Source organism: Chenopodium album, chromosome 24, assembly GCF_948465745.1.
Source record: "Chenopodium album chromosome 24, dcCheAlbu1.1, whole genome shotgun sequence".
NCBI classification, from domain to species: domain Eukaryota; kingdom Viridiplantae; phylum Streptophyta; class Magnoliopsida; order Caryophyllales; family Amaranthaceae; genus Chenopodium; species Chenopodium album.
In genome coordinates this window covers 206283-229575 of record NC_137857.1, presented here as the reverse complement: position 1 = coordinate 229575, position 23293 = coordinate 206283, and the positions used below count along the sequence as shown (strand labels likewise).

Genomic DNA, 23293 nt, shown 5'->3' with positions numbered 1-23293 from the left:
TAAGCTAAAAATCCTACACTAATTTATTACGAATACAAAAGATAACTAGAACACCCATTAAAGGGACAAGTCATCCCTACAATAAAAAAGAAAGTCACCGTACCCTATCTCACCAAAAAAAAAATTATTGTAACATCTCATGCGATATTTTGCCCATAATGCATTTCATAGGTAAAATAGTCACAACGGTCTTTGACACATAACCATTGCCTATAATCCCCTAAAAACAATAAGTTTATTTACTGAAGTATATCATAATTAGAGTTTATATATCTTCTAAATTTCAAGTTCTGCTATTGCCTTTTCTAATTCTTTATCAACGGGGACATTATAACCAAAAACCATAGAATAATCATCTATTTCGTCCGATGAACTCTTTTGAACACCCCAAATTCGAGCAATCTCAGAGTCTTGACCTTCCGATAACAACTCCAACACCTACGTACACACATACACAAAAGAACCAAATTAAGATTTAATTTGACTTATATTATGTTACGCGTAATTTAATTGGTTTTTGATCTTTGTGATAGATTTAATGTATTGTTGCTATATTTACCTCATTCATCGACGGGCGCCATGTAGAGGAATGTCTCACACAACAAGAAGCTGTAAGTACAATTTTTTGTAATTGGTCCGTGTCATATTTACCCTCTAGTCTTGTATCAACTAGCTCCGAGATTTTCCCATTCTCCATTAATGGCATAGCCTAGAAGAGAGACACAAACATAAGATGATAATAATAAATTAAAAAAAACATCTTTGGGTTTAACAAATCAACAAAATATTGTACTAGTCTTGTCTGACAATCAATTTAATACCGACTCATTCACTTGACTTGTTTGACCAATTAACAATGTTATTAAGTTCTATATATTGACTTTTAAAGTGAGTAGACGAAATTAGTTGTTACTCATATGCATAATAACAACTTATTAACTATATATTAGGGGAAACAATCAACGAAAATAAAAAATCACTCTAGTCGAAACCTTTAATTTTAGTGAAAAACTTTTCACCAAATATATTATTCGATTTAATTAGACATGTGAAACAAAAATAAGTAAAACTCAAAAGACATTATAAACTCGCAAAAAGCTAATTACCAAACATCAAACAAAACCATTGCTTAGTGTTAATAATAATTAGTAAAATATAATTATGCTTACGTCAAAAAATAAAAAACAAAAAAATGCTACTGTAGATTATAATTACCCATAATAGAAGACTTTGTGTGGAAGAATCAATAGGTCTTCGACCGGTGATAATCTCAAGTAGAAGAATGCCAAATGCAAAAACATCGGTCTTCTCATCCACAATCCCATGCAAGAAATATTCTGGTGCTAAGTATCCAAATGTGCCTTCTATTGGTAAAAATGCATTTTGGTAACTTGATTTATTGCTAGGGACCCACTTTGCTAGTCCAAAATCTGTAATCTAAAAAAAATACAGACATGATTATTATATTGTACAGTATTTATTAATAAACTTTGCTTTTTAAACAATTTAAATTGTGGTTGGTAATATAATCTTACTTGTGGCTCATAATCTGGTCCAAGGAGGACATTGGAAGCTTTGATATCACGGTGTATGATCCGATGTTTGCAACACTTGTGCAAATAATGGAGTCCTTTTGCTATACCTATTGCTATTTTGTACCGGACTGCCCATTCTAGTGACTTGCTTTCGTCACCTAATATGAAGAAAGTAAATTTTTTTTAAAAAATGTCTAAAAATGGTTGTCGCATTTTTTAGTAAAGTCGAAATAATCATGCAAATATTATCGAATTTTGAAATATGTTATCCTTCAAACAAATTTATTCTACAACAGCTAAACCGTAATTGTATTATAATTATAATGAGTTTAGACAACGTGACTATAAAAGAGTTGAAAGGTGAAATTACCGTGGAGGGCATCAAAGAGGTTGCCATTAGAGGAGAAAGGGAAAATGAGGTAGAGACCATGTTCGATGCAATAACCAATTAAGGAAGCCGTGTTAGGATGAGAAACTTGAGTAATAATACCCAATTCAATAAGAAATTCCTTCTCTTTGTGTGGATTAGTGTTGTCTTTGGCTAATCTTTTAATTGCTATGCTCTTTCCATCTTGCATATCTCCTCTATATACCTCCGAGTATCCACCTTGTCCTATCATGTTGTCTGCATCAATTTTTTTTACGAACTAAGATTAGAAACTACAATATTTAAACATTAGTAAACACTACATGTGAGCTTGATGTTATTATTGTTATTAAACAACCCTTGTCTATGATTCACTCAAATGGACATAAGATTGCATCCAATATACTAGAACGACCAAAATTAAATCCCTTTTTAAATTCATCGATTTTTTTATGTATGCAACTTTAATGGGAACCTATAAACTACATATATACAGATATTTCGTTTGTTCTATATCGATATTAGCTTAAGAATATATGACAAAATTATGCGTTGATTGATGTTTACGTACTTTTGTTGTTTGTAATGCTTAATCTTTTAATTCTATTTTTAGCATCTTATATGCTATTATTTCAATAATAATAATTAAAAAAATATTAAAAAAAAAAAAGACACATAAATTAGAGGTCTCTGTTACTTTATTATGGCATAATTTAGAGGTCATAGTTGTAGATTAAGACATCAATTGACTTTTTGCTAAAGTGTACAAGGAGTTTTCTATTTTCTAGTATAGTGGTCAATGTTTATAAATGTCGGTAACACATTAAATTAATGAACCATTAAAAATTGCATCACGTCCTAATCGATCTAATTTTGTTGTAATGATGCATTATTTTTTTAAGGTACAGTGGGAGAATTAAGAGTCCCTTAAACATCTAAAATGACGAAGACATTCTTGCCAATGATAAATGTACTTCTTCGATATATTACTTTGAGAGATACGTACAACGTACGTAGCATACATTTAATTTTGTGTATTGTCACTATTAGTTAGTGTGACATGCATTCGTGTTTTATTAAACCGATAATTCTTAGAGAGCCTAATATAATTTTATGTCATAAGTTGTATAAAACGGTTCAAAATCACCATATTATTTAATTTAGAAAAAGTATGTATTACTTCATTCAATTCTTATAGTTTTTTTCCTAAAAAAAAGTTCATATTTGAGGGTGTAACATAGATATATAGTATAGTTGTATCATGTAAGAGACGGTAATCCTAATCATGTTATTCCTGTATAGAGAAATAATTATTCCAACTTGTGAAGCCAATGCAAATATAAGAAAATAAAAGCAGAAAGATTGAAACAAAAAATGATTGCTTAAAAAGAGAGAAAAGGCTAAAAATTGATCTATGATTTTACCTGGATGAAAATCTTTGGTAGCTTGGGAGATCTCATCATAGCTAAAGTATTTTAAAGAAGGTTTTGGGAGCTTTTCTACCCCACCAATGCTACATTTCTCATTATTTCTTCTCCTACTTGACGTGTTCTTCAAGAAAAATGACGCTACACGTCTCAAAGGCGACTCCTTATACTTGGTCGTAGTTGTTGTTTTTGTTTTTACTATTTTTGTCGTCGTTGGTGGTAGTGGTAGTGGTGGTGGTGATACTGGTAAAGATGATTCGGAGTTGCTACTCGAATCATCAAAACTAGAGTTATCATCTTCGGTGGTACTAGGAGCACTTTCCCCTTCAACTCCATTCAAAACTGTCCTGGGAGACTTCTCTTCTAATGAACCTTCCTTTAAAATTGATGATGAATCCAATGTTGCTTCATTTTCTAGTTGCTCAATTGAGATAATTGAGCATCCTTTTGGTGCATATTTCATGCAATACTTTGTAATTTCCCCTGCTGTTCTGTTCATTATGTAGAACCCAAAAAAATCATTAGTAACATATGTAGATGATATATATAAATATGATACCGTGTATATGTGATCAATAAAATAATATTTCTTCCATCTATCCAACTGATTCAATTATCATATTGTCCGAACTTCACATAACAAAGTATTTCCTAAAAAAAATCAATTACAAAAATACTCTTTTACACAAGTACATTACATCTCATGTCTCACAATAAATTTAGATAATTAAAAAGTCCACATAATTAAAAATTCAAAATCCAATAAAATCAGTATTTTGTTCATATGTTTACCTTTTTGGTTCAAGCTTTGATCCTTTAAGAACTAGAAATTCCGCTTTTGTTCTCTTAGCCTCGTCGATTAAACCACTCCCTGTACTCGAGCTATACATAACTCTAGCCTCCAAATGCACCTACAACATATCATTCAACACGATATAATCGAAAATGGGGAAAAAAAACACACACACACACACACACATGAAGTACATATATAGAACAATAAGAGAGCCATATCATCTAGGATGATTTTAAGCAATTGGCAAAGTATGTACCTGTTTACATTGGCATGTCTCGGCAAACTCTCCCATGACAGAAAGAACTAATGATTTAGCTCGTCGAAAACGTCTATAATCTCTTGATTTAGGCACAAGTTTCTTAGGCTCCTTCCCTACTGTTACATATATGCATACATTTCATTATAACAAGCAAAGAGATCAATTTTAAACTAATTAATGAAATTAAACAATTTCACATTCAACTACTTCATACAAGTAACAAGATAAGACAGATAACAAAAAATTTCCATGAACTCAGCAAATAAATTATAAGAAATACACTTAAACTTAAACATAATTAATCTAATAAACAAACCTATAACATGTAGTGCTATAATGGTGTCGTTGGGATGAGAAAGAATGTTGATAGCCCAAGAAAGAAGATCTTTTGCATCATCAAATTCTAATGAAGTTGCAACTATTATTGTTGCTGGAGCTGTTGAACAAGGGATCATCACAATTTGATTATTAATAATATAATGATGAAATTAAAGGGTGTTTATTTGAATTTGTTTTTACTTTCTTTTTGAAATTAACTTGGATTAAAATTATGAGAAGTACACGAGTGGAAAAGAATGAAGTTTGAAATTTTATTTATGTGCATGAAAAAGAGTAGATTAGGTATAGTGGGGAGGAGTGAGACCACCACCTTATTTGCTTGCCTCACTTACTAGTCATTCTTCTCATACAAGCATGTTTTTTTTGTTTTTTTTTTCTTTTTTTTGTTATGTATTTTAATAATGAAAAAAAAAAGAAGGGAAATTTACTCAATTGATTTCTAATTAAGAATGAATGAAAAACTAACAAGAAGGGTTATAACCACTTTTGATGATCATAATCATGTTTGATATAAATGACTAATTTTGGAAGTTTAAATACATCAGATAGAAAATGGATTGTACTTCATGTACAATCATTTTTGCCTTTGAAGACTTAAGTAATTGTATTAGAAGTAGTATTGTTTGTGTTATTTTTTTTCCTTCAATGTCGTTAATTAAAGATTTTTTATACTTTTGGAGACATCATATATTTGTTGATCATAAAATTAATAAGGATATATCTTATCTTAATGAGAAAATAGATCCTTAGATCAATAGTAGTAGTAGTATATATACTGTATGTCATATCACATATGTAGAGTTTATGGCTTGATAAGTTATAGAGAATTTTATAGTTCAAAATTGGTTGAAAAAGTGTTCATATAATTAAAGGAAAAAAAAATACATATAAATAATTTTACAATGAATTTTAGAAATGCTCACTTTATATAGATATAAATTGGCTTCATTTAACAACTACAAAGGTATCCATTGAAAAAATAACAAGTTTACACCCGTCCATCTTATAATAATTTGTAGAAGGCTGGCCTCTATTTCTAAAAGCATGCAGATTGTAGCAATGTAGCACATAATAAAATGAAAAGTTCATCACCATACAATACTGTGCTATATTATGTTTTTTACCAAAATTTTCTATAACGTGTAAAATTTACTAATCGAATTAATAGTCGTGAATATAAAAGATGATATAGTTGGCTAGCTAATAAAATATGATCAATTTATATATATTTTTGAGAGATGGTTAAGTGTTACAGGTAGGGTGCTTTAAGGGGTAAGCAAAGGTGGTGGGATTACATTGCAATTGCATTTTTATTTGATTATTTTTTCTTGCTATGAAAGCGATAAATTTGAGAAAAAGCCTCATATCTTACTGGCTACAAATTAAATGTGCGTAATTTTACTATTCTTTTCTAGGGTTTGGTAGAAGAAGAGCAGATTGATGATATGGCACTCCAAAAAAAATTTTAAAAAGGAAAGAAAAATAAACTTTTTTCAAAAAAAGAGAAATTACAATTTTTTGATGAATGAACGGTTGGAAATAGGATGTAACTGACGCATATGATGAAGACTTTAGTTAATTAGTTAGATTGAGAGATAAATTAAATTAAATAAAGAAGGAAGATATATAGGGGTGATTTATTTTAGTATGATAAGGTAAATGATTGCTCTTGGAAATTGTTTGTCTTAGACTACATGTTAAGTGTTGCACCAACACATCATCATTATTCTTCTTGTTATTATAATTATTATCATCTATTGAATATAGATTGCTATTGTTACTATACAGATCGATTTGCCAAATGTTCATATTGGATTCTCTAAGTATTGATATTGAATTCTCTTTTTCAAAGGACTTAATCAATAAGGGAGATATGATTCATAAACATTCGATATTGAGGGCATTTTGGTAATTTACGAGGGTGAATTACAAGGGTCTGCATTGACGAATGTACTAATGTGATCAGGCTTTCACGTTATTCTAGTATCACTTAACATTTAATATATGTATACGTACTCAAATACTCATGTTGTGCTAAATTAATAACTACTTATGGGTCATTCTAGTCGAAGTTTTTTCATACTATTGTTAGGTACATTACTACTCTGTCAACAATACGCACAACCTGGGTTTTTAAGTGATTTACTGATTCTAACTATAACCTGGGTTTTTAAGCTGAAGAGAAAAAGTCATTAGCCTAGAGTTGTCACAACACAAATTCAAACTAATGACTTTTTCTCTTCAGCTTAATTTCAATTCAGTTCAGTTCAGTTCCTAATTTCCTTCTCTCATATACAATTCATTTTAGTTCAATATAGCTCTAATCAATTAAGTTGTTTATCAGAACAGGCACTAAAGTGGAAAGTAACAAAATTATAAAAACATAAAAACTTATTATAATTGATAATGGGCTCGGTCAGGAAGCCCGTGGTAGGCCTCGTCTATCATATAAGTCCATTTTGATAATGGTATTAGTGTTACTTGTTTCGGGCCAATAATTTTGGCACGGTTCTATGACTCTATTTAGACTGCTTGTGAATACACCACATAAAATACTTGTATATCAAGGTTGAATTTTGAAATAGATAATGCATTAACCTAATTGTACTTGGTGGTTAATATGGAGTCGTTTAGCAACTCTTACAAGAAATTATAAGTTGTAGGGGGCTAAATTCAATAATTTATAAAGCTCATTACATTAAATCGTCATTCTTATACTAGTTTATTGAGTAGCAGAAAAAAAATGTTGTCTACCACAATGGACTCCGAATTATTGCTAGTAATAACAATCGTAAACTTGTGCATTGAATGAGAAAGTTTGGTTAGGTCGAGTCTAGAGTAATGGAAGTTCCAAACTCTTGTTGAAGACATCAATCGTCTTTTGGCTTTTAGCAAGCGTTTACAAAATGTCTGGTGATTCAAGTTATCAAGTATGGGAAGATTAGTATATCTATTTCCATTTTGCAATTTGGATCATATTGTTCTTCTAGATAAATTGGAATTATAACTCGAGAGAAAACAACTTTTATTTCCTTATACTATTATCATGTATTCAGACTGTCTTATGCCTAGTCTCATAATTTCTTGGTGAAAAGAACTCTACAAACAACGTATTATTAAAGTAATTGAAATCAATTTGCTCTTGATAAATTTACTTCATATTTCCCCATTGTTCTTGTAATTTCATTGTGTTTAGATTGAGCTCCTCGAGATCTGAATTTCGAAGTGTTCAATCATTCAACATGTTGACAACCTACATGCAATATACTTGGGCTCTACAATCTTACGTACCTTATCCGCTTATCACATGTAGTTCCTCTTTGATGTGAATTATTGTGTCCAAAACATTAATTCCAAACCATTTACTATCTGAAATCAAAACAATTATTGAATATAGAATGAAATTAATGACAAACTGACCATTGGAATTGAAAATCGATTAGACAATATATTTTTATTCAATGGTTTAGAAGAAACTCTAGATTGAAATTGTTCAATTGATCTCCACATGGCTCTATTTAAAATTCTATATTTAGTAAAAATCAACCTGAATACTTGAACATTTCCGGAATAACATAATAAATACTCCCTCCGTTTTTAAATACTTGCTCCATTTCTCTTGGACACGCATGCCAATGCTAATCTTTGATTACTAATATCTTTAATTATCAATAAACATAAATTCTAACAATTGAAAATTAATAATCTATTCATTGAGATGATTCCAACAAGTACTCACAAGACCATATTTTTTCTTATGTATAAATCACAAACATTAGTCAAAGTAGAACAAATTAATAGTGCAAAAAATAGAAATGGAGCAAGTATTTAAAAACGAAGGGAGTACTTAATATGTATGTATATTCATTGATTCCTTTAGTACATACTAAAATAGTACTCGTATGACATTTGACTTAAAGATGTTTATTAAATTAGTCTTAGATTCTTAATGTACTTTATAGATCAAACTATCTATGGATGGAGCATGTTCAAGCTAATGATAAGTCTTAGAAAGATATGGATATACATAATCATCATATTGATGTTCATGACTTCAAGAAGAGTGTGTTATGATTTCAAGTCGTTTTATGGTTAAGTCATTTTCAATCAATGATATTTGTTTCAATTCTTTAATTTTCTAGCAGATTCTAATGAGATTTTTATCATGGGAAAAATATAGTCTTATTCTTAGACAAATAGCAGTACTTTGTAAAAAAAATTGTGGGGGCAATAGTCATGGGATGGACTCCATCAACTTTATAAAAAATCAATCAAGAACTAACAAAACAAAAACATATAATTTGTGCATGATCAATATATGAATAAAATGGTCATTTACAGCCTAATCATGTAGTACAATCGTACAAAACTATGCTTACAAAAAAAAAAAAAAAAGTGAGTGGGCTCGTGAACTTGGGTTATTTTGCAAAGGTATGGAATATTTTTAGCTGTATTTAAACTTTATCATGCATACAAATAATAAAAATGGACCTATCTATGTATAATTTTCAATCTTTAACCTTTTTAAAATAAATGGAAAGCTACAATTGCTTGAGTCCCTTAACTTTATCTATTCAATTTCTTCCTAATTTCTCTCACCTCTTTTTTGTTTTGAAATAGTTTGATTACATTATTTACATTTTTGTATTGTCTAATGAGCATGATGTGACGAAGATAATGTTAGACCGTAAATATATGTGTATTATTGATATTTATTTGCTTGTTCGTTCCACTGTTTTTTTTTTTTACATAAAAAATCATTGACTTTTTTTTTGGGCACAACAATTAAAATCATTGTAGGAGATAGGTTTTTATCATATGTCCGCTTCAATTGAAAGAATTGCGAAAAGGGTGATTTATATCAAATAATAAGACAATTTTTTATGAGTAAATACATACTTCATGTAGTATAAGTATCAATTCTTGTACTTCGTATTTATCTGCAAGATTAATGTGTATGTTTATCTTTGGAGAAGGTATTGCTTGCGGACGGGCGCACAAACTGTTTGGTGCTGGAGGATTGGCTGGTATGTTTTACTCGTTAGCTGATATGTTTCATTTGTTAGCTGATATAGTTTTCCTTTTGTGGCTGATATATTTTTTTTTCCTTTTGTTGGCTAATATCAGACATAATTATTTGGCTTATATATTTCTGTAGTTGGCTGATATATTTATTTTGTTGGCTGATATGTATATACTTCCTCCGTTTCTATTTAGTTGACGCGTTTAATTTGGCACATATATTAAGGAGAGGATGGAGAGAGAGTGACAGAGAATGAAAAAATAAGTGGGGTAGCTTTTAAATGCAAGGTAAAAAATTTACCCAAAAAGGAAACGTGTCAACTAAAAAGAAATTTCCTAAAAGGAATACGTGTCAACTAAAAAGAAACGGAGGTAGTATATTTTAATTGTTGGCTTATATGTTTCATTTTGTTGGCTGATATGTTTATTTTGTTGGCTTGTCTGTTGCTTTTGTTTCCTGATTTCATCCTTTAGTTGGCTGATATGCATCCTTTAATTTGTTAGCTGATATGTTCCTTCTATTGGCTTACATATTCTTTCTGTCTGCTGATATACTCTTCTTGTTGGCTGATATACTCCTCTTGTTGGATGATATGTATTTTTTGTTGACTAATACGTTTTTATTAATGTCTTTAATGTTGACTGATACAAAATATTAATTGGCTACATATTACTTGTATTAGCTAAAATGTAGAAAGTATATACAAGTACAAACTACTCCGTATTTCAGTTTCATTCTCTCTCCTCTTTACCCCTCTTCCTCGCGCTTGCGCTCGCTCTCTCTCTCTCTGTCTCTCTCTCTCTCTCTCTCCTGTTAGCACCTTCTCAAACACGCCCCTCACTTCATCTCCTTCCCCTTCAACCACCGAACCCAAGTCACCGCACCCACAAACCACCGAACCCACAAACCATCAAACTAGGCCACCACACCCACAAACCACCCAATTAACCACCAATCACAAGCAGACCAGCCCCTTCATTTTTGGCCACCAAAACCCGCATTCCCACAACAACCACCTGCAACCAATCTTCCGGTTCACGGTGGCACGATCTTCCATGTCCATTATCGCCGAACGTCTTGACCTAGAATTCACGGTGGCCCAATCTTCCATGTCAGAGGGGGCATTATTCGACTTCAATCTGTTTGCAAGTGTACAAAATTCACGGTGTCCAGAGCTCACGAGGGGCATTCGACTTCGATCTGTTTGCAAGTGGTGGCAGAGGAGAGAGAAAGGTTCACTTTTCTTATGAAATAGCGATAATGGAGTTTGGCCGCACAAACTATTAGGTGCGAGTGGACGCACCCAATAGTTTGTGTTATCTTTGGAATACACTCGTCTTTCTAGAGTTGTAATTTGCCACATTTTATGGTTTTATCAATTAACAGAGTTTCTCAATTAAACGTTATTCAATTTTAATGGAAAATTTGAAGCTCGCCCTTCAATTGATTATGCAAAGCTCATGAAGTCATGAGTATCTTCAATGAAGGAAGACGACAAACCCTGGCCATTTGGGGTATTAATAATTATAATAATGGAAAATTAATTGTTAATAGATCATTGAAATTCATTTTGTATTAACCAATTAAACTTGATATTTTTCACCATATAATCTTGTTTCGTTTGAAAAATGAGATCCAACAAAACTCAACATAACTTTAGGTAATCTAAGACTATATTCTCTTCAATTAATTTATTACAAAATATATTTTAAAATTTTGTAATAAATTTTTAATAGTGAATTATTTAGCCTGTCAGGCCACACCATTAAAATTTCTATTGCAATAGCGAATGGATCTATCCCATGGAATCAACGACAACACACTTTATTTCTTTCTTTAATTTATTACTCGTATTTTATGTTTTGAGTTCGTTATTGTTCCATCCATCAACAACAATATAATGATTCCAAACTTCTAAAAGATAACAAAGATGAAGTCACGCGAAGAATCCAAGCAACAATGTCATAAATATAATAAGTACTGTATATGATTCTTTATCATGTTCTTAATTATCTACGGTATATATGCATGAATTAAATATATCAATTACAAATAATAATAATCAACTAAGGTGGCCTAACGCCCAAGTGCGCTTGATTCCTTAATCTAAAGTGCTCCGTACAATTAATTTCATGTATAGAAGGCGTGGAGGTAATCAGTTTTTTTTTTTTTTTTTTTTTTTTTTTTTTGGGGTGTGATTTTCTTATGTTAATATACTCGCTTCTACAGCATTAATAAATGTTAATTTAAAAATTGAAGAACAAGGACATTATTTAATAGTGAGGACGAGTATTACCTCGACATTGACATAAACAAAATGCGAAGTATTAGTAATACATCTTTATAAAATTACATATAAAATCATTTACGAGTACATTTTAAAGCAAATATCTATAACTAATTAAAGTAGAATACCCTAGGTAAAAGGCTAGGGGTACACTAAGTGTACAAGATTCCTTTTGTACACCACCAATAAAAAAACGCCAACTCATCAATGTAATAATGGAAACTAAAAAAAGAAGAGGGAAAGGAAAAAAAAGAAGAGGGAAAGATGAGAGCCAAAATTTTCAGCCTAGGCGCCATTGTGAGAAGGTGAGCGGCAAAATTTTCAGTGGGCGGCAACAATTAATGGATAATACACCATTAATTTCCCAATTAAGCATCAAAATTTCCCATCTTCTCCCCCAAAATTTCATCTTTTCCCCCAAAATTCCTTGGCGAAAAACACATCCAATTTGAATAAGGGAAGAATTGTGAAGAAATTATTCAAGTGTGGATATTAATTTCGTCAATCAGTTACAAATATTCGCAGGTAATCTTGTTAGTTGCTGAATTATTTCGTTTAAAATTCCTAGTTTGATGATTTTGATAATTTAGGGTTTTCATTGTTTGATTTTAAAGTAGATGATTTTTGGGTAAAAATTAGGTTTTTAAAAAGATTGAATTGAAAGGGTAAATCGTTTAGATTAATAGATTGATTTGTATGTTGTCTTTGGTTTTGTTTCTTGTGAGATGTTATTTAATTGAAGGAGTTTTCTGGGTTCCATTGTAATGGAAGCAATTGTTAAATGGAATCGAGGTTTATTTGCTGTCAATAATTTTATAGTATCTGTTTTTTATACGTAGGATCATTTTGTCAATATTAAATTAAAATATAATTTTATAGTATCTTTTTTTATTTTGTTGAATCTGAAATAAATAACAGTAGTGTGTTTGACATTGTGGCAGTGAAATGGAATGCAAAAACATGTCCCCTCGTTTGAACATTAATCTTAATGAAGTGATAAACGATGTGATTAGCTCAATCGAAGATGCAGATCGAATCAAACGATGTAACAGAAGAAGAAGCAACAGTGCATGCCATTCGATTATTAATGAAGAAGCTGAGGTTACTAACATTAGTAATGAAGAGATTAAGGTTGAGGTTAATAACAATATAAATGAACATGATTCTCATTATCGGTAAAACGGAAAAGAACAATTCAGTCATACTCCGGCTGTGGGTATGTATTTTGCAAGCGGTGAAGAATTTACAAGGTTTTGCCATATGTATGTCTTTGAGAAAATGTTTGTATTTGTATGAATTAGATATGAATCAGTAAGCCAATATTTAAATTGATCCTGTTAATACCATTTTGATGCTGTTTAAATTCAAAAAGATGTTGTTTTATGGAATTTGATGCTCAGAAATGCGGAAAGGTTTTGGGTTTGTAGTAGGAGTTTTATAATTTCAGATTTAAAGAAACTAGACCTCGAACTGTTTTATTGACGATTCGTAACATTAGCATTTAAAAGTACTAATTTATATTAGGATGTTACTATTTATGGGTAATAGGTGAATGAAATATAAAATGCAAACAAAAATAATAATATAATTGGTATATTGAATTTAAATTAATCATGATTCGAATTGTTTTATTGATAATTAGTATCATTGGTATTTAAAAGTCTAATTTAAAATGGGAAACATTAGTATTTATGGCTATTATGAAAATGAAAACTAAAAATAAAACCCAAAAAAAAAATGGAGTAGTTTGGATTCGAACACGGATCACTTATACATAATAGGAAAGCATTCACCAACTACACCAAGGGGTATCAGCACATATATTATCGTATTATTTATTTATTTGTACTATTTAATTATATTTATGTCAAATATATTGGATGATTCTATTAAAGACAATATGATTCCTTAAATGGTAATAATACGCTTATTAATATATTATAATGATTATTGTATGTTGTTGTTTGGTTTAATAATGTGTTTCAACAAAAAAAAAATTAAATATATTAATCAAAGTGAGATATTTTAATAGGCGGTCAAATTTAAAACTATTTCAATTGCACACCGTCATTCGCTAAGGGTTTGTTCTCTTCACCTTATAAAAATAATTTTTAGGTCTAATAAGTTCAGATTAGTTCAGATAAGTTATAATAATGTCCAATAAGTTAAATAAGGTCTAATAAGTTACATTAGGTTAAATAAGGTCTAATAAATTTCAATAAGTTCTAATCAAGTCTAATAATAAGGTCTAATAATAAGTAGGAGTGTCCATTCGATTTTTGGTTTGAATTTAGCCCAAATCCAATCCGATCCGAAATAATTTTAATTTTCAATTATAAAATCCAACCCGTTCTGAATTCCTCACCAAATCCACTCTAATTCAAACCGATTTAAAATTCGGTTATTTGGATTCGATATGAGAGTGCAAATTAAAATACGTTTCAAATATTTTGGGCCTAATGCGAAAATAAAAATTAAAATACAATAATAAAAAATTAATTCTTGAAAGTATAGTTGTACACGATTAATAAAAGTATTGAAAACGTAAGTAGGTTACATGATCAATAGTAATAATTATAATAATAGCTTAGCATGATTATATTAACAATACTTATTCATAAACTAACGATTTCATATTTAATTTATTTCGGTTTTTTTGGATTCAAACAAGGTCAATCCAATCCAATTCGAACGTCCAAATTTTAAAAAAAAATCAATCCAATCCAATTCGATTTAAAGTTCAAATCCGATCCGAATTAATAATTCAGTTTTGATTTGATTAAATTTCGAATTTTAATCCGAATGATGGATACTTGTACTTATAAGGTCCAATAAGGAACAATAAGTTCAAATAAGTTCAAATTAGTTTAGTAAGGTCTGATAAGTTCAATAAGGTATAATAAGTTTGATAAGGTATTACAAAGTTCCAATAAGTTTCATGACTTTGAAATACGGTGTAAGTTTTGATTTTACAAATACAAATATGATTCCTTTAAAATTAATATAAATTATTTTTGAGTTTTTAAATACAAAAATGATACTTAAAATGAAAATTTATAAAAAAAAATAAAAGATCAAAACGTGTTTCTTTATACCTCCATAAAAATTCGAACATAAGACAACTAGTTTTAGGTCATTCAAGGGGTTTGTTTATTACTAGACTAAGGGGTATCAACACATACATTGGATGAAAACAAATTAATTTTTATAGTATATCTATTAGACTAAATTTCCTGACTTATGCCCATAAATAATTGATTAGACACATTATACAAATATTTTACGTGCAAAACATTTAAATTAAAAAGAGTTTTTTGATTTTTTTTTCACTTTGAAATATGGTGTATGTTTTGACTTTATATATACAAATATGATTTCCTTAATATTATATTAATAACAATTAGTTATGATTTTTTAAATACAAAAATGATTCTTAAAATGAAAATTTATAAAAAATAAAAAGCAACATGTGTTTCTTTTGTACCTCCACAAGATTCGAACACAAGATGACTATCCATCATAACTCAAGGGGTTTGTTTATTAGACCATTGGAAAATATTTTTTTTAGAAAAAAAATAGTTATTAAAGATTAGTTATACATCTAAAAGTATATCTTTGTTCCCTTCAAAGAAATAAAAAAAAATTATGTTTTGTTAACAACAAGGTGTTCTTCATCTTTGTACTTCAACTTAGGATAATATACAAGCCTCTGACCATGTCAGATTATACACCTTATGGAATTTGAACATGCCATTCTGATCTTTAAAATGCATGTACTAAAAATGGATCTAAGAAAGAGGAAAAAAAAATGTGTAAAAGGGAAAAATAGGGCAAAGTGGATTGGGAGGTGATGGCGGGCTGGATGTCTGGTCCACATATTCCACAACACATACCATTAGTTTTATTAATTCATTTCAAACTATAGTGTGTACTAGCATTTTAAACATGTTGTACGGAGATCTCATAGTGACACGTTTATCAATCAAGATTTTATTAAAAGAAGAATGATTCTTTAAAATAAAAAATGTTTTTAGGGGACATAAAATAATTAAAAACTAAATAAAAGATATACGTAAAACATTGTTTCATTCACTAACTTTTATGTTATTCTGATATTTTAAAATTAGATATGATTCTGTAAACTTAAAAATAATTAAAACCAGAAAAAAAAAAATACAATTTATGCCATCACAGTGTTCGAACAGTGGTTTGATGTATGCACAAGCAGCTTTCAAAGTTAACCATTGGACTAAGGGGTATCAGCACGTTCATTTTGTGGGAAAAAACTATATATTACATTGTTTGTAAAATCATCCCACCAAATCGTTCTCTTGGAGTCGAATCAAATTCCGAATAGTGCTATTTTGGGTGAATTGTAAAACATAATCTTTAACCAATTTTGCACCTAATAATTCTAAATCTGATTTTGTTTTTCACACCTTCCCCAAACTTTTAATCAAATTAGTTTATTCTTCAAATATATAATCACTACAATTCATTTTAAAGATAGTAAGCCACATCGCGACGGGCCGGAATGTACATGAACATTAAAATGGAAGTCTACATGTACTACAGGCTGCTGTGTGCCTTGTGGATGTTCGCAAAAAGGCTCATGTACTAAAGGCTGCTGCTGTTTGTAATGTTCACAGCGTTCGCAATTTTACCGACTACATATCGCACCGCCAGTACATTTGTATACTGTTTCACGGTGAAATTAGTTTCACGATGAAATTAGTTTCACGCCATTTGAAACAAATTAGTTTCAAGCTGAAATTCAGAAACTCATTTTTGTATATTGTTCTTCAAAAGTTATTTGTACCCAGATACATTAGAGGGGAAACTATAGAAGAGAGAAAAAAATTTAGGAGAGAGAAAAAAAATGGGAAAAAAAATCTGATTTTTTTTTTTGGGACTATATACTACATTAATATGAAATAATAGAAAAATTTGAAATTCAAAAGTTGAAAATTTAAATTACAAGTTTGAATTTCAAATGAAAATGAAGTTGACCCACATAAAAGGAATATTCCAATGCAACCAATACGAAACTTGTGTACAAGATTTCTTTTGTACACCATGTGTACCTTAAACTGCTCCCATATCCTAGTGTTGTTTATAACAAAATGCAAAAAAAGACAAGGTAATTAAAGTAGGAAAAATCATCTTTCTTTGTATACTACTATTAGCCGTTTTTTTGTAGCTTTGTTTATAATTAGTGGGATGACATGTAAAAGCACTATAAAACGTCCTTTAGCCAATGATTGTATTTTGATAACATTATTAGGCCTTACTTTAATTTAATGGAATGTTACTCATATTAAGGATATTAACAATTGGAAGATAGTGATTAATTACCTGCTAATCTAACTAACTTCATTATATATGGGCCTTTCTTTAAATGTAAAAATTTAACACTTTGTAGTAAGTCATATTTTTATTTGTTGGTTGATCAATTAGAGGAAATTTTTTAAAGCAACTATACTTATTCGACATATAAGACAAATTAAGCTAACAAGTTAATGTCACAAACTATCATTTATATCGAATTGGGTAAAATTTCATGGAACGCTTTTAATCTTTATGAGGGTACCTAGGGGAAGTTGAGAAAATTGATTGACTCAAAGCTATTGCAATATCTAATTTCGATCCCACACTCAAATTGTATCTTACGACCCCTAATTATGCTTTTTCACACGTGTACTGTGTGCGAATATGTCTATAGTGTACGACTGTAAAATAGACGCAATGCAAAACTAGTATGAAATACTCCATATTTTATTACCGAATAGTTTTATAGCTGTAAATCTAGACCATAATGTGAATATGATGTGCGTATTTTATAATTTTTATTGTATTTTTTAAAGTTTAAAACAAAAGAGATTTACGAAAATATGGTTAAATTAAAACTTATTTAATTGATTGTTGGTAGAAAATAGAAATACAACATTACATTATTAATGGTAGGCTCACATCTCTAGGGTGGCGGATACATGATACCCGGAGATGAGAATATGCAATAAGTGAAGTGCAAGACTGCAAGGCAGTCTCGGCTCGCCGCGGAAAACATTGGAACTCTCAACGCCTTAACAACTGAAAAACAATGTTCCTCGTTTTATTTTTTGGGTAATGCTATACATAGCCCTTAGGGCTATATATAAGCATTGAATTTACTCTTGAAAAATATATAAAGTTGGGAATTCATGACAAAAACACGCGCAAATCGGTGTAATTAGTGTGTTTTTGTCATGATTTTATAAATTTAAACAAATTTCAAGAGTAAATTAAATGCTTATATGTAGCCCTTAGGGCTATGTATAGCATTTTCCTTATTTTTTTACTATAAAAATTAAAAATAATTTTCTAAATTGTCACTTTTGCCTTAACAACTGAAAAACAATGTTTCTAAATGATAGTCACTTTTGTCATTTTTGGTGACCTAAAATGTTAGTCATATTTGCTTTTTTCAAGTACCATTAATATTATTTTTTTACTAAAATTCTCACCCATTTGCAAAAATATTTGTGTAAATTTAATTTTTTCATGTAAATTTTACTTTCCCATGTACTTTAATTACTTTCTCTCTCTACTTTTTTCCACACCCAATATAAATTTACTTTTTTAATGTGCTTTTGCTACTTCTTATTTAGGGCATGTTCATATTTACTGAATTGAGCTGAACTGAACTGAACTGATTGGAACTGAACTGAACTGAACTAAACTGAATTGAGCTGAAATGAATATTTTATGTGAGAGGGAAATTAAGAGCTGAACTGAACTGAACTGAACTGATTGGAACTGAACTGAACTGAACTGATTGGAACTGAACTGAACTGATTGGAGCTGAACTGAACTGAAATTAAGTAAATGTGAACAGGCCCTTATATTTATTAATTTCCGTAATTTTCTACCAAAAGTGACTATCAATCGGGGACGGAGGGAGTATAAATTTTAAGACTAAAATATTTTTCTAAATTGATAATCTTAAGAATTGGTGATTCTTGATTTTTTTTTTTAATTTTTTTTTTTTATGTTTTTTACAAGCTTCTTATATATAGCATTTTTTTTTTCCTAAATTTTTTCGAGTTTCTTCTTTTTTATTACTTGTAATTACTTTCATGTGTGTGTCATAAGGATCTTACCATAAATCATCCATTACTAATGCACATCATTCACATTTATTCTAAATCTAAATATCATTATTGAAGTTATTATGATTTTTTAGTTTCAACGAAATTTGTCTCATTTCGTAACCAACTCAACTGATCGTAATATCCGACATAAATTAAAAGAAAAACGGATAAAGCATGCTAAATTTTTGCACAATTTCATGAAATATCTCCCTTTCACTTCAATCTCTATATAGCAATTTGCAATCACTTCAACAACACAAAACCGAAAAAGTTACCTATATCCCTGAAAAAATCCTTCAATAATAATCAAATCTAACCACTATCTTTATCATCAGCAACTAAAAAGAAACGAAATTACTCCGATCCCTCCATATGATTAATTTGTTACATAACTCTTAATTTCGACCGAAAAAGTAACTAAAAAATAAAGTTACCTAGCTACCTAAATCACTTCTACATATGTACCTAATCCTCTCATCCCAAACCTAATTACCTTTACTAATTCCACCATACAATTTCTTTTTCTTAATTTTCTCTTTTTTTTCCTCCAAAAAGTTTATTATTTTTTTTTTTTGGAATTTAATTTTTGCATGGGGTCCAATCTTACTATATCCCATGACATACCTGAGCAATAACAATAATTGACAAATATTGACCCACCACAACATACACCCTCACTACACCTTCCACCAACATACTCAGGTTGTCCTTTCTCTACTTTTCTCTTCTTCACCACCCATTTTCTCTTCACCACCACTGCCTTCGCTTTCGCCACCACTTCCGTTTGTTCCTCCGCTACTACAACTCGCTAACGAAGAAGCCTTACTAGTCGCCGGCATGGCCAAGAACGTAGGTTTCGCCTCTCCCGCCATGATCACCAATACACTACTCGGAATCGACGTGGCGGCGACATTATTTTCCTTGAGTTTCTCATCGCCGGTGACCTCGCCGGAATCCTCGCCGGCGTCAAGGTAGCCGGAGAGTTTCCAATAGGAACAAGCGAGGATAAGCAATGCAAAGGCGATTAAGCCGAGCATGGCGGCTAGGCCTCCGAATAGGTATGGTACCGGGGACTTCCACGCGGCCGAGGGCGGTGTTACATGATGGTGGTGTTGTAGTGTTGGTGTGTGTTGTTGTGGACCAAAGGAACCTCCTAGATGAACTATTGTAACCCCTGGCCTCATTTTTGTTATATTTTAGAGAGAGAAAGTGGAGGGAAAATAAAAGATGAGAGTTGGTTGAGAGGTGATTAATGAGTGAAAGTTGTTATTTATAGAGAAAAATAAAATAATAAGGGTGTTTTTCGTGAATCTCGTCTTTTCATTTTATATTATTGCTAGTGTCTCTCATAAGCTAAGATTTGTTTCTTTGGTTTAGGATACTTAGCTTAGGAGTATGTATGTACATGCGTAGGGAAAAGCTATTAGTTTTTTTTTTTTTTTTTTTTTTAGTGGGTACTTGTATAACAGATTATTTGTTGATTGACATATCGATAATGATATATTCAAACCTCACGCCTCTTTTGGTAGGGGATAATAAATGTATGTAATTTAAGTGTGATGAAGCTGATTGTAGTTATAAACTCATACTTCGTATGAGATTTTCTAATATTATTAATAAAATTATTCTATATAAAATGAGAAAAAACTTACAATTAATTAATCTAAGTTTATGATTTTTTTAGGATATACCATTCCCATATTTACTCCCTTTTCTATAGATTTTTCCTTTTAATTTGGCAGCTTAGTGATTACGTTCGACAAACCGGAATTATATTACTATGTACATTTGTCATATTAGGAAATCTTATGTTTGAAGGATGTTGTTTCTCCTTTAATTTGTTTGTAGGACTCGCATTGAGGGTAGCTAAGGGATGAATTAATTAAAATATTATAGCAGGATATATTGGATTGTTAAGAATTAATTGTCTATAGATAAATGAAAATTATTGAAAACTATAAGGGCTTGTTCGCATTTATTGAACTGAGCTGAACTTAATTAAACTAAACTAATTGGAGCTAATTGAACTGAACAAAACTGATTAGAGCTAACTGAACCGAACTAAATAGAGCTAAAATGAATATTTTATAGCTGAACTGAACTAAAATGAAATGAAGTGAAGTGAACTGAAATTAAGCTAAGTGAACAGGCCAGTGTTGAGGTATGGTTGGAGACACCTTCTCCTTACCCTTTAAAATATGATATAAAACAAAAGAAATAATAATGATAATAATAATAATAATAATAATAATAATAATAATAATAATAATAATAATAATAATAATAATAATAATAGTAAAAAACAATATTTGAAGTAATAGTTATAAGTTTATAACTAAGTTTCTAGACTTCTTATAGTTAACTCTTAACTGTACAATAGATGGGATTACACATTCATTAGAGATCAACATTATTTCAAATTTTACTATAGATTCTTCGCATCGTAATTAATTACAGGATAATCATGGTATAAGCTGATAATTTAGGAATATTGAATAGATAAAGAGAAGAAAGGATGTAAAAAATGTCACGTCACCAAGTTTTACCAAAGAGGAGTTGTGTACTGAATTTAGTACTTGTGTTATACGCATCGAGGCACACAGAATTGTATAGCTACTTTTTCTTTTTCTCTCTTTGTTTGTTGCTCTTTTTATCTATTTTTTTTTCTCTCTTTGTTTGTTGCTCTTTTTATCTATTGTACTACGGAACAGTACATTTTATTAGCTTTTTTTACCTACCTGTAGATTTATATCCAATGTATAGCATGGTTTTAAAGCAACTTTGTACTCTTTATTAGCGTATTGTATACACGGATTTAATGTCTTTTTTAGCCTTCGACATCAAAATTTTATCTCAATCTTTTCCTAATACTTTCAAATATACATACGTCGTTTGGGTACTAATTTAGGTCTGTTCATATTTACTGAATAATTGGAGCTGAACTGAAATGAACTGAACTGAGCTGAAATGAATATTTTATGAGAGAAGGAAATTAAGAGCTGAACTGAACTGATTGAAACTGAACTAAACTGAATTGAAATTAAGCTGAAGAGAACATGCCCTTAATTAGTTTGAATATCTTAAGATTTACTTTAATTTCTCATACTTTTAGAGACTTCCATCATTTTGTAGGCTTCATAGATGACTCTAATTCAAGACCGGACGAGTCAACACACTCATCAAGGCTCCCCTAAGGCCCTAATCGTCTTAAATTGGAAACAAGATATTTATTATTCCTTACTTCTTATTGTAAAATTTAATACGTAGGACATCCTCCAATAATATAAAAGATGATACCCTTTCTTTGCACAAATAAATTAAGTGTAAAGAGTACTATACAATAATAATTCTTTAAAAAAGATGAAAGTAGCTCAACATCATGATGCTACGTCGTACTAGTTAATAGTTACTATTATATGGCTTACATTATTAATGTGTTCCGTTTTTGGATAAAATTAAAAATTTCTTCAGTAGTTGGTGGATGATTGCCTTTGTTTATTATCTCAGTCTTAACTAATAAAGTTAAGGAATGGTTCACCTTTAATTTTAATTTATTTATTCCTTTGGATAATCTTCCCTTTTTTTAAATCTAATTTTCAACAAGGTATGGTATGGTATAGTACTTGAAGAATTGGTTCAGGTGATTCCAACAGCCAATTAGTGGGTGATGGTATCGAGCCTAACACTATTATTCCCAACTTGAGTAGCAGATGCTTTTGTAATGTGTGTCCAAATAGATTATTAAATAGAAGGATGAAGGATAGTATGACACGACTCAACATATTTTAGGTCTAATATAAAAGACGGTCATAGTTACAATTTTAAGGCCCTTTCATCACAAGTGAGCTAGTAATCCAATTTCTAACTTTCAAAATCATGGAAATACTTTTAGGAAGATAAGAAATTCATTTTATTACATTTGGTCATTTTTTGAATCGTCAGTACGTAGCATTTAACTTTCTTCATTTTAGGTTTGAATTGAATTCCACATTTCACTGTAACTTTATTAAATGTTTACTCAAAGCAAATGAATCCAAGTACCTCAAATCATATGGAAAGAAATTTCGTAACTAGCTTTCGAACCTAAGCTTTTATATGATGAAAAAAATGCCAACTTTTATGTATTATAA

At 30.2% G+C, this 23293-nt stretch overlaps 1 protein-coding gene across 2 annotated transcripts; it reads right to left on the bottom strand.

Annotated features, from left to right (window-relative positions):
- Positions 1-80: 80 nt before the first annotated feature.
- On the bottom strand, positions 81-4926 carry LOC145611870 (putative receptor-like serine/threonine-protein kinase At5g57670). 2 transcript variants are annotated; one of them, XM_081667250.1, is made up of 9 exons: positions 4701-4926; positions 4382-4500; positions 4122-4240; positions 3327-3820; positions 1906-2160; positions 1536-1693; positions 1216-1437; positions 560-709; positions 81-438 (listed from the first exon to the last, which is right to left on the bottom strand). In XM_081667250.1, the coding sequence occupies exons 1-9, from the start codon at positions 4837-4839 to the stop codon at positions 277-279; spliced, it is 1818 nt and encodes a 605-aa protein (XP_081523376.1). In that variant the 5' UTR covers positions 4840-4926; the 3' UTR covers positions 81-276. The 2 variants fall into 2 exon arrangements, with proteins under 2 accessions (XP_081523376.1, XP_081523377.1); XM_081667251.1 differs by having other exon boundaries at positions 4382-4497.
- Between the last annotated feature and the right edge of the window lie 18367 nt (positions 4927-23293).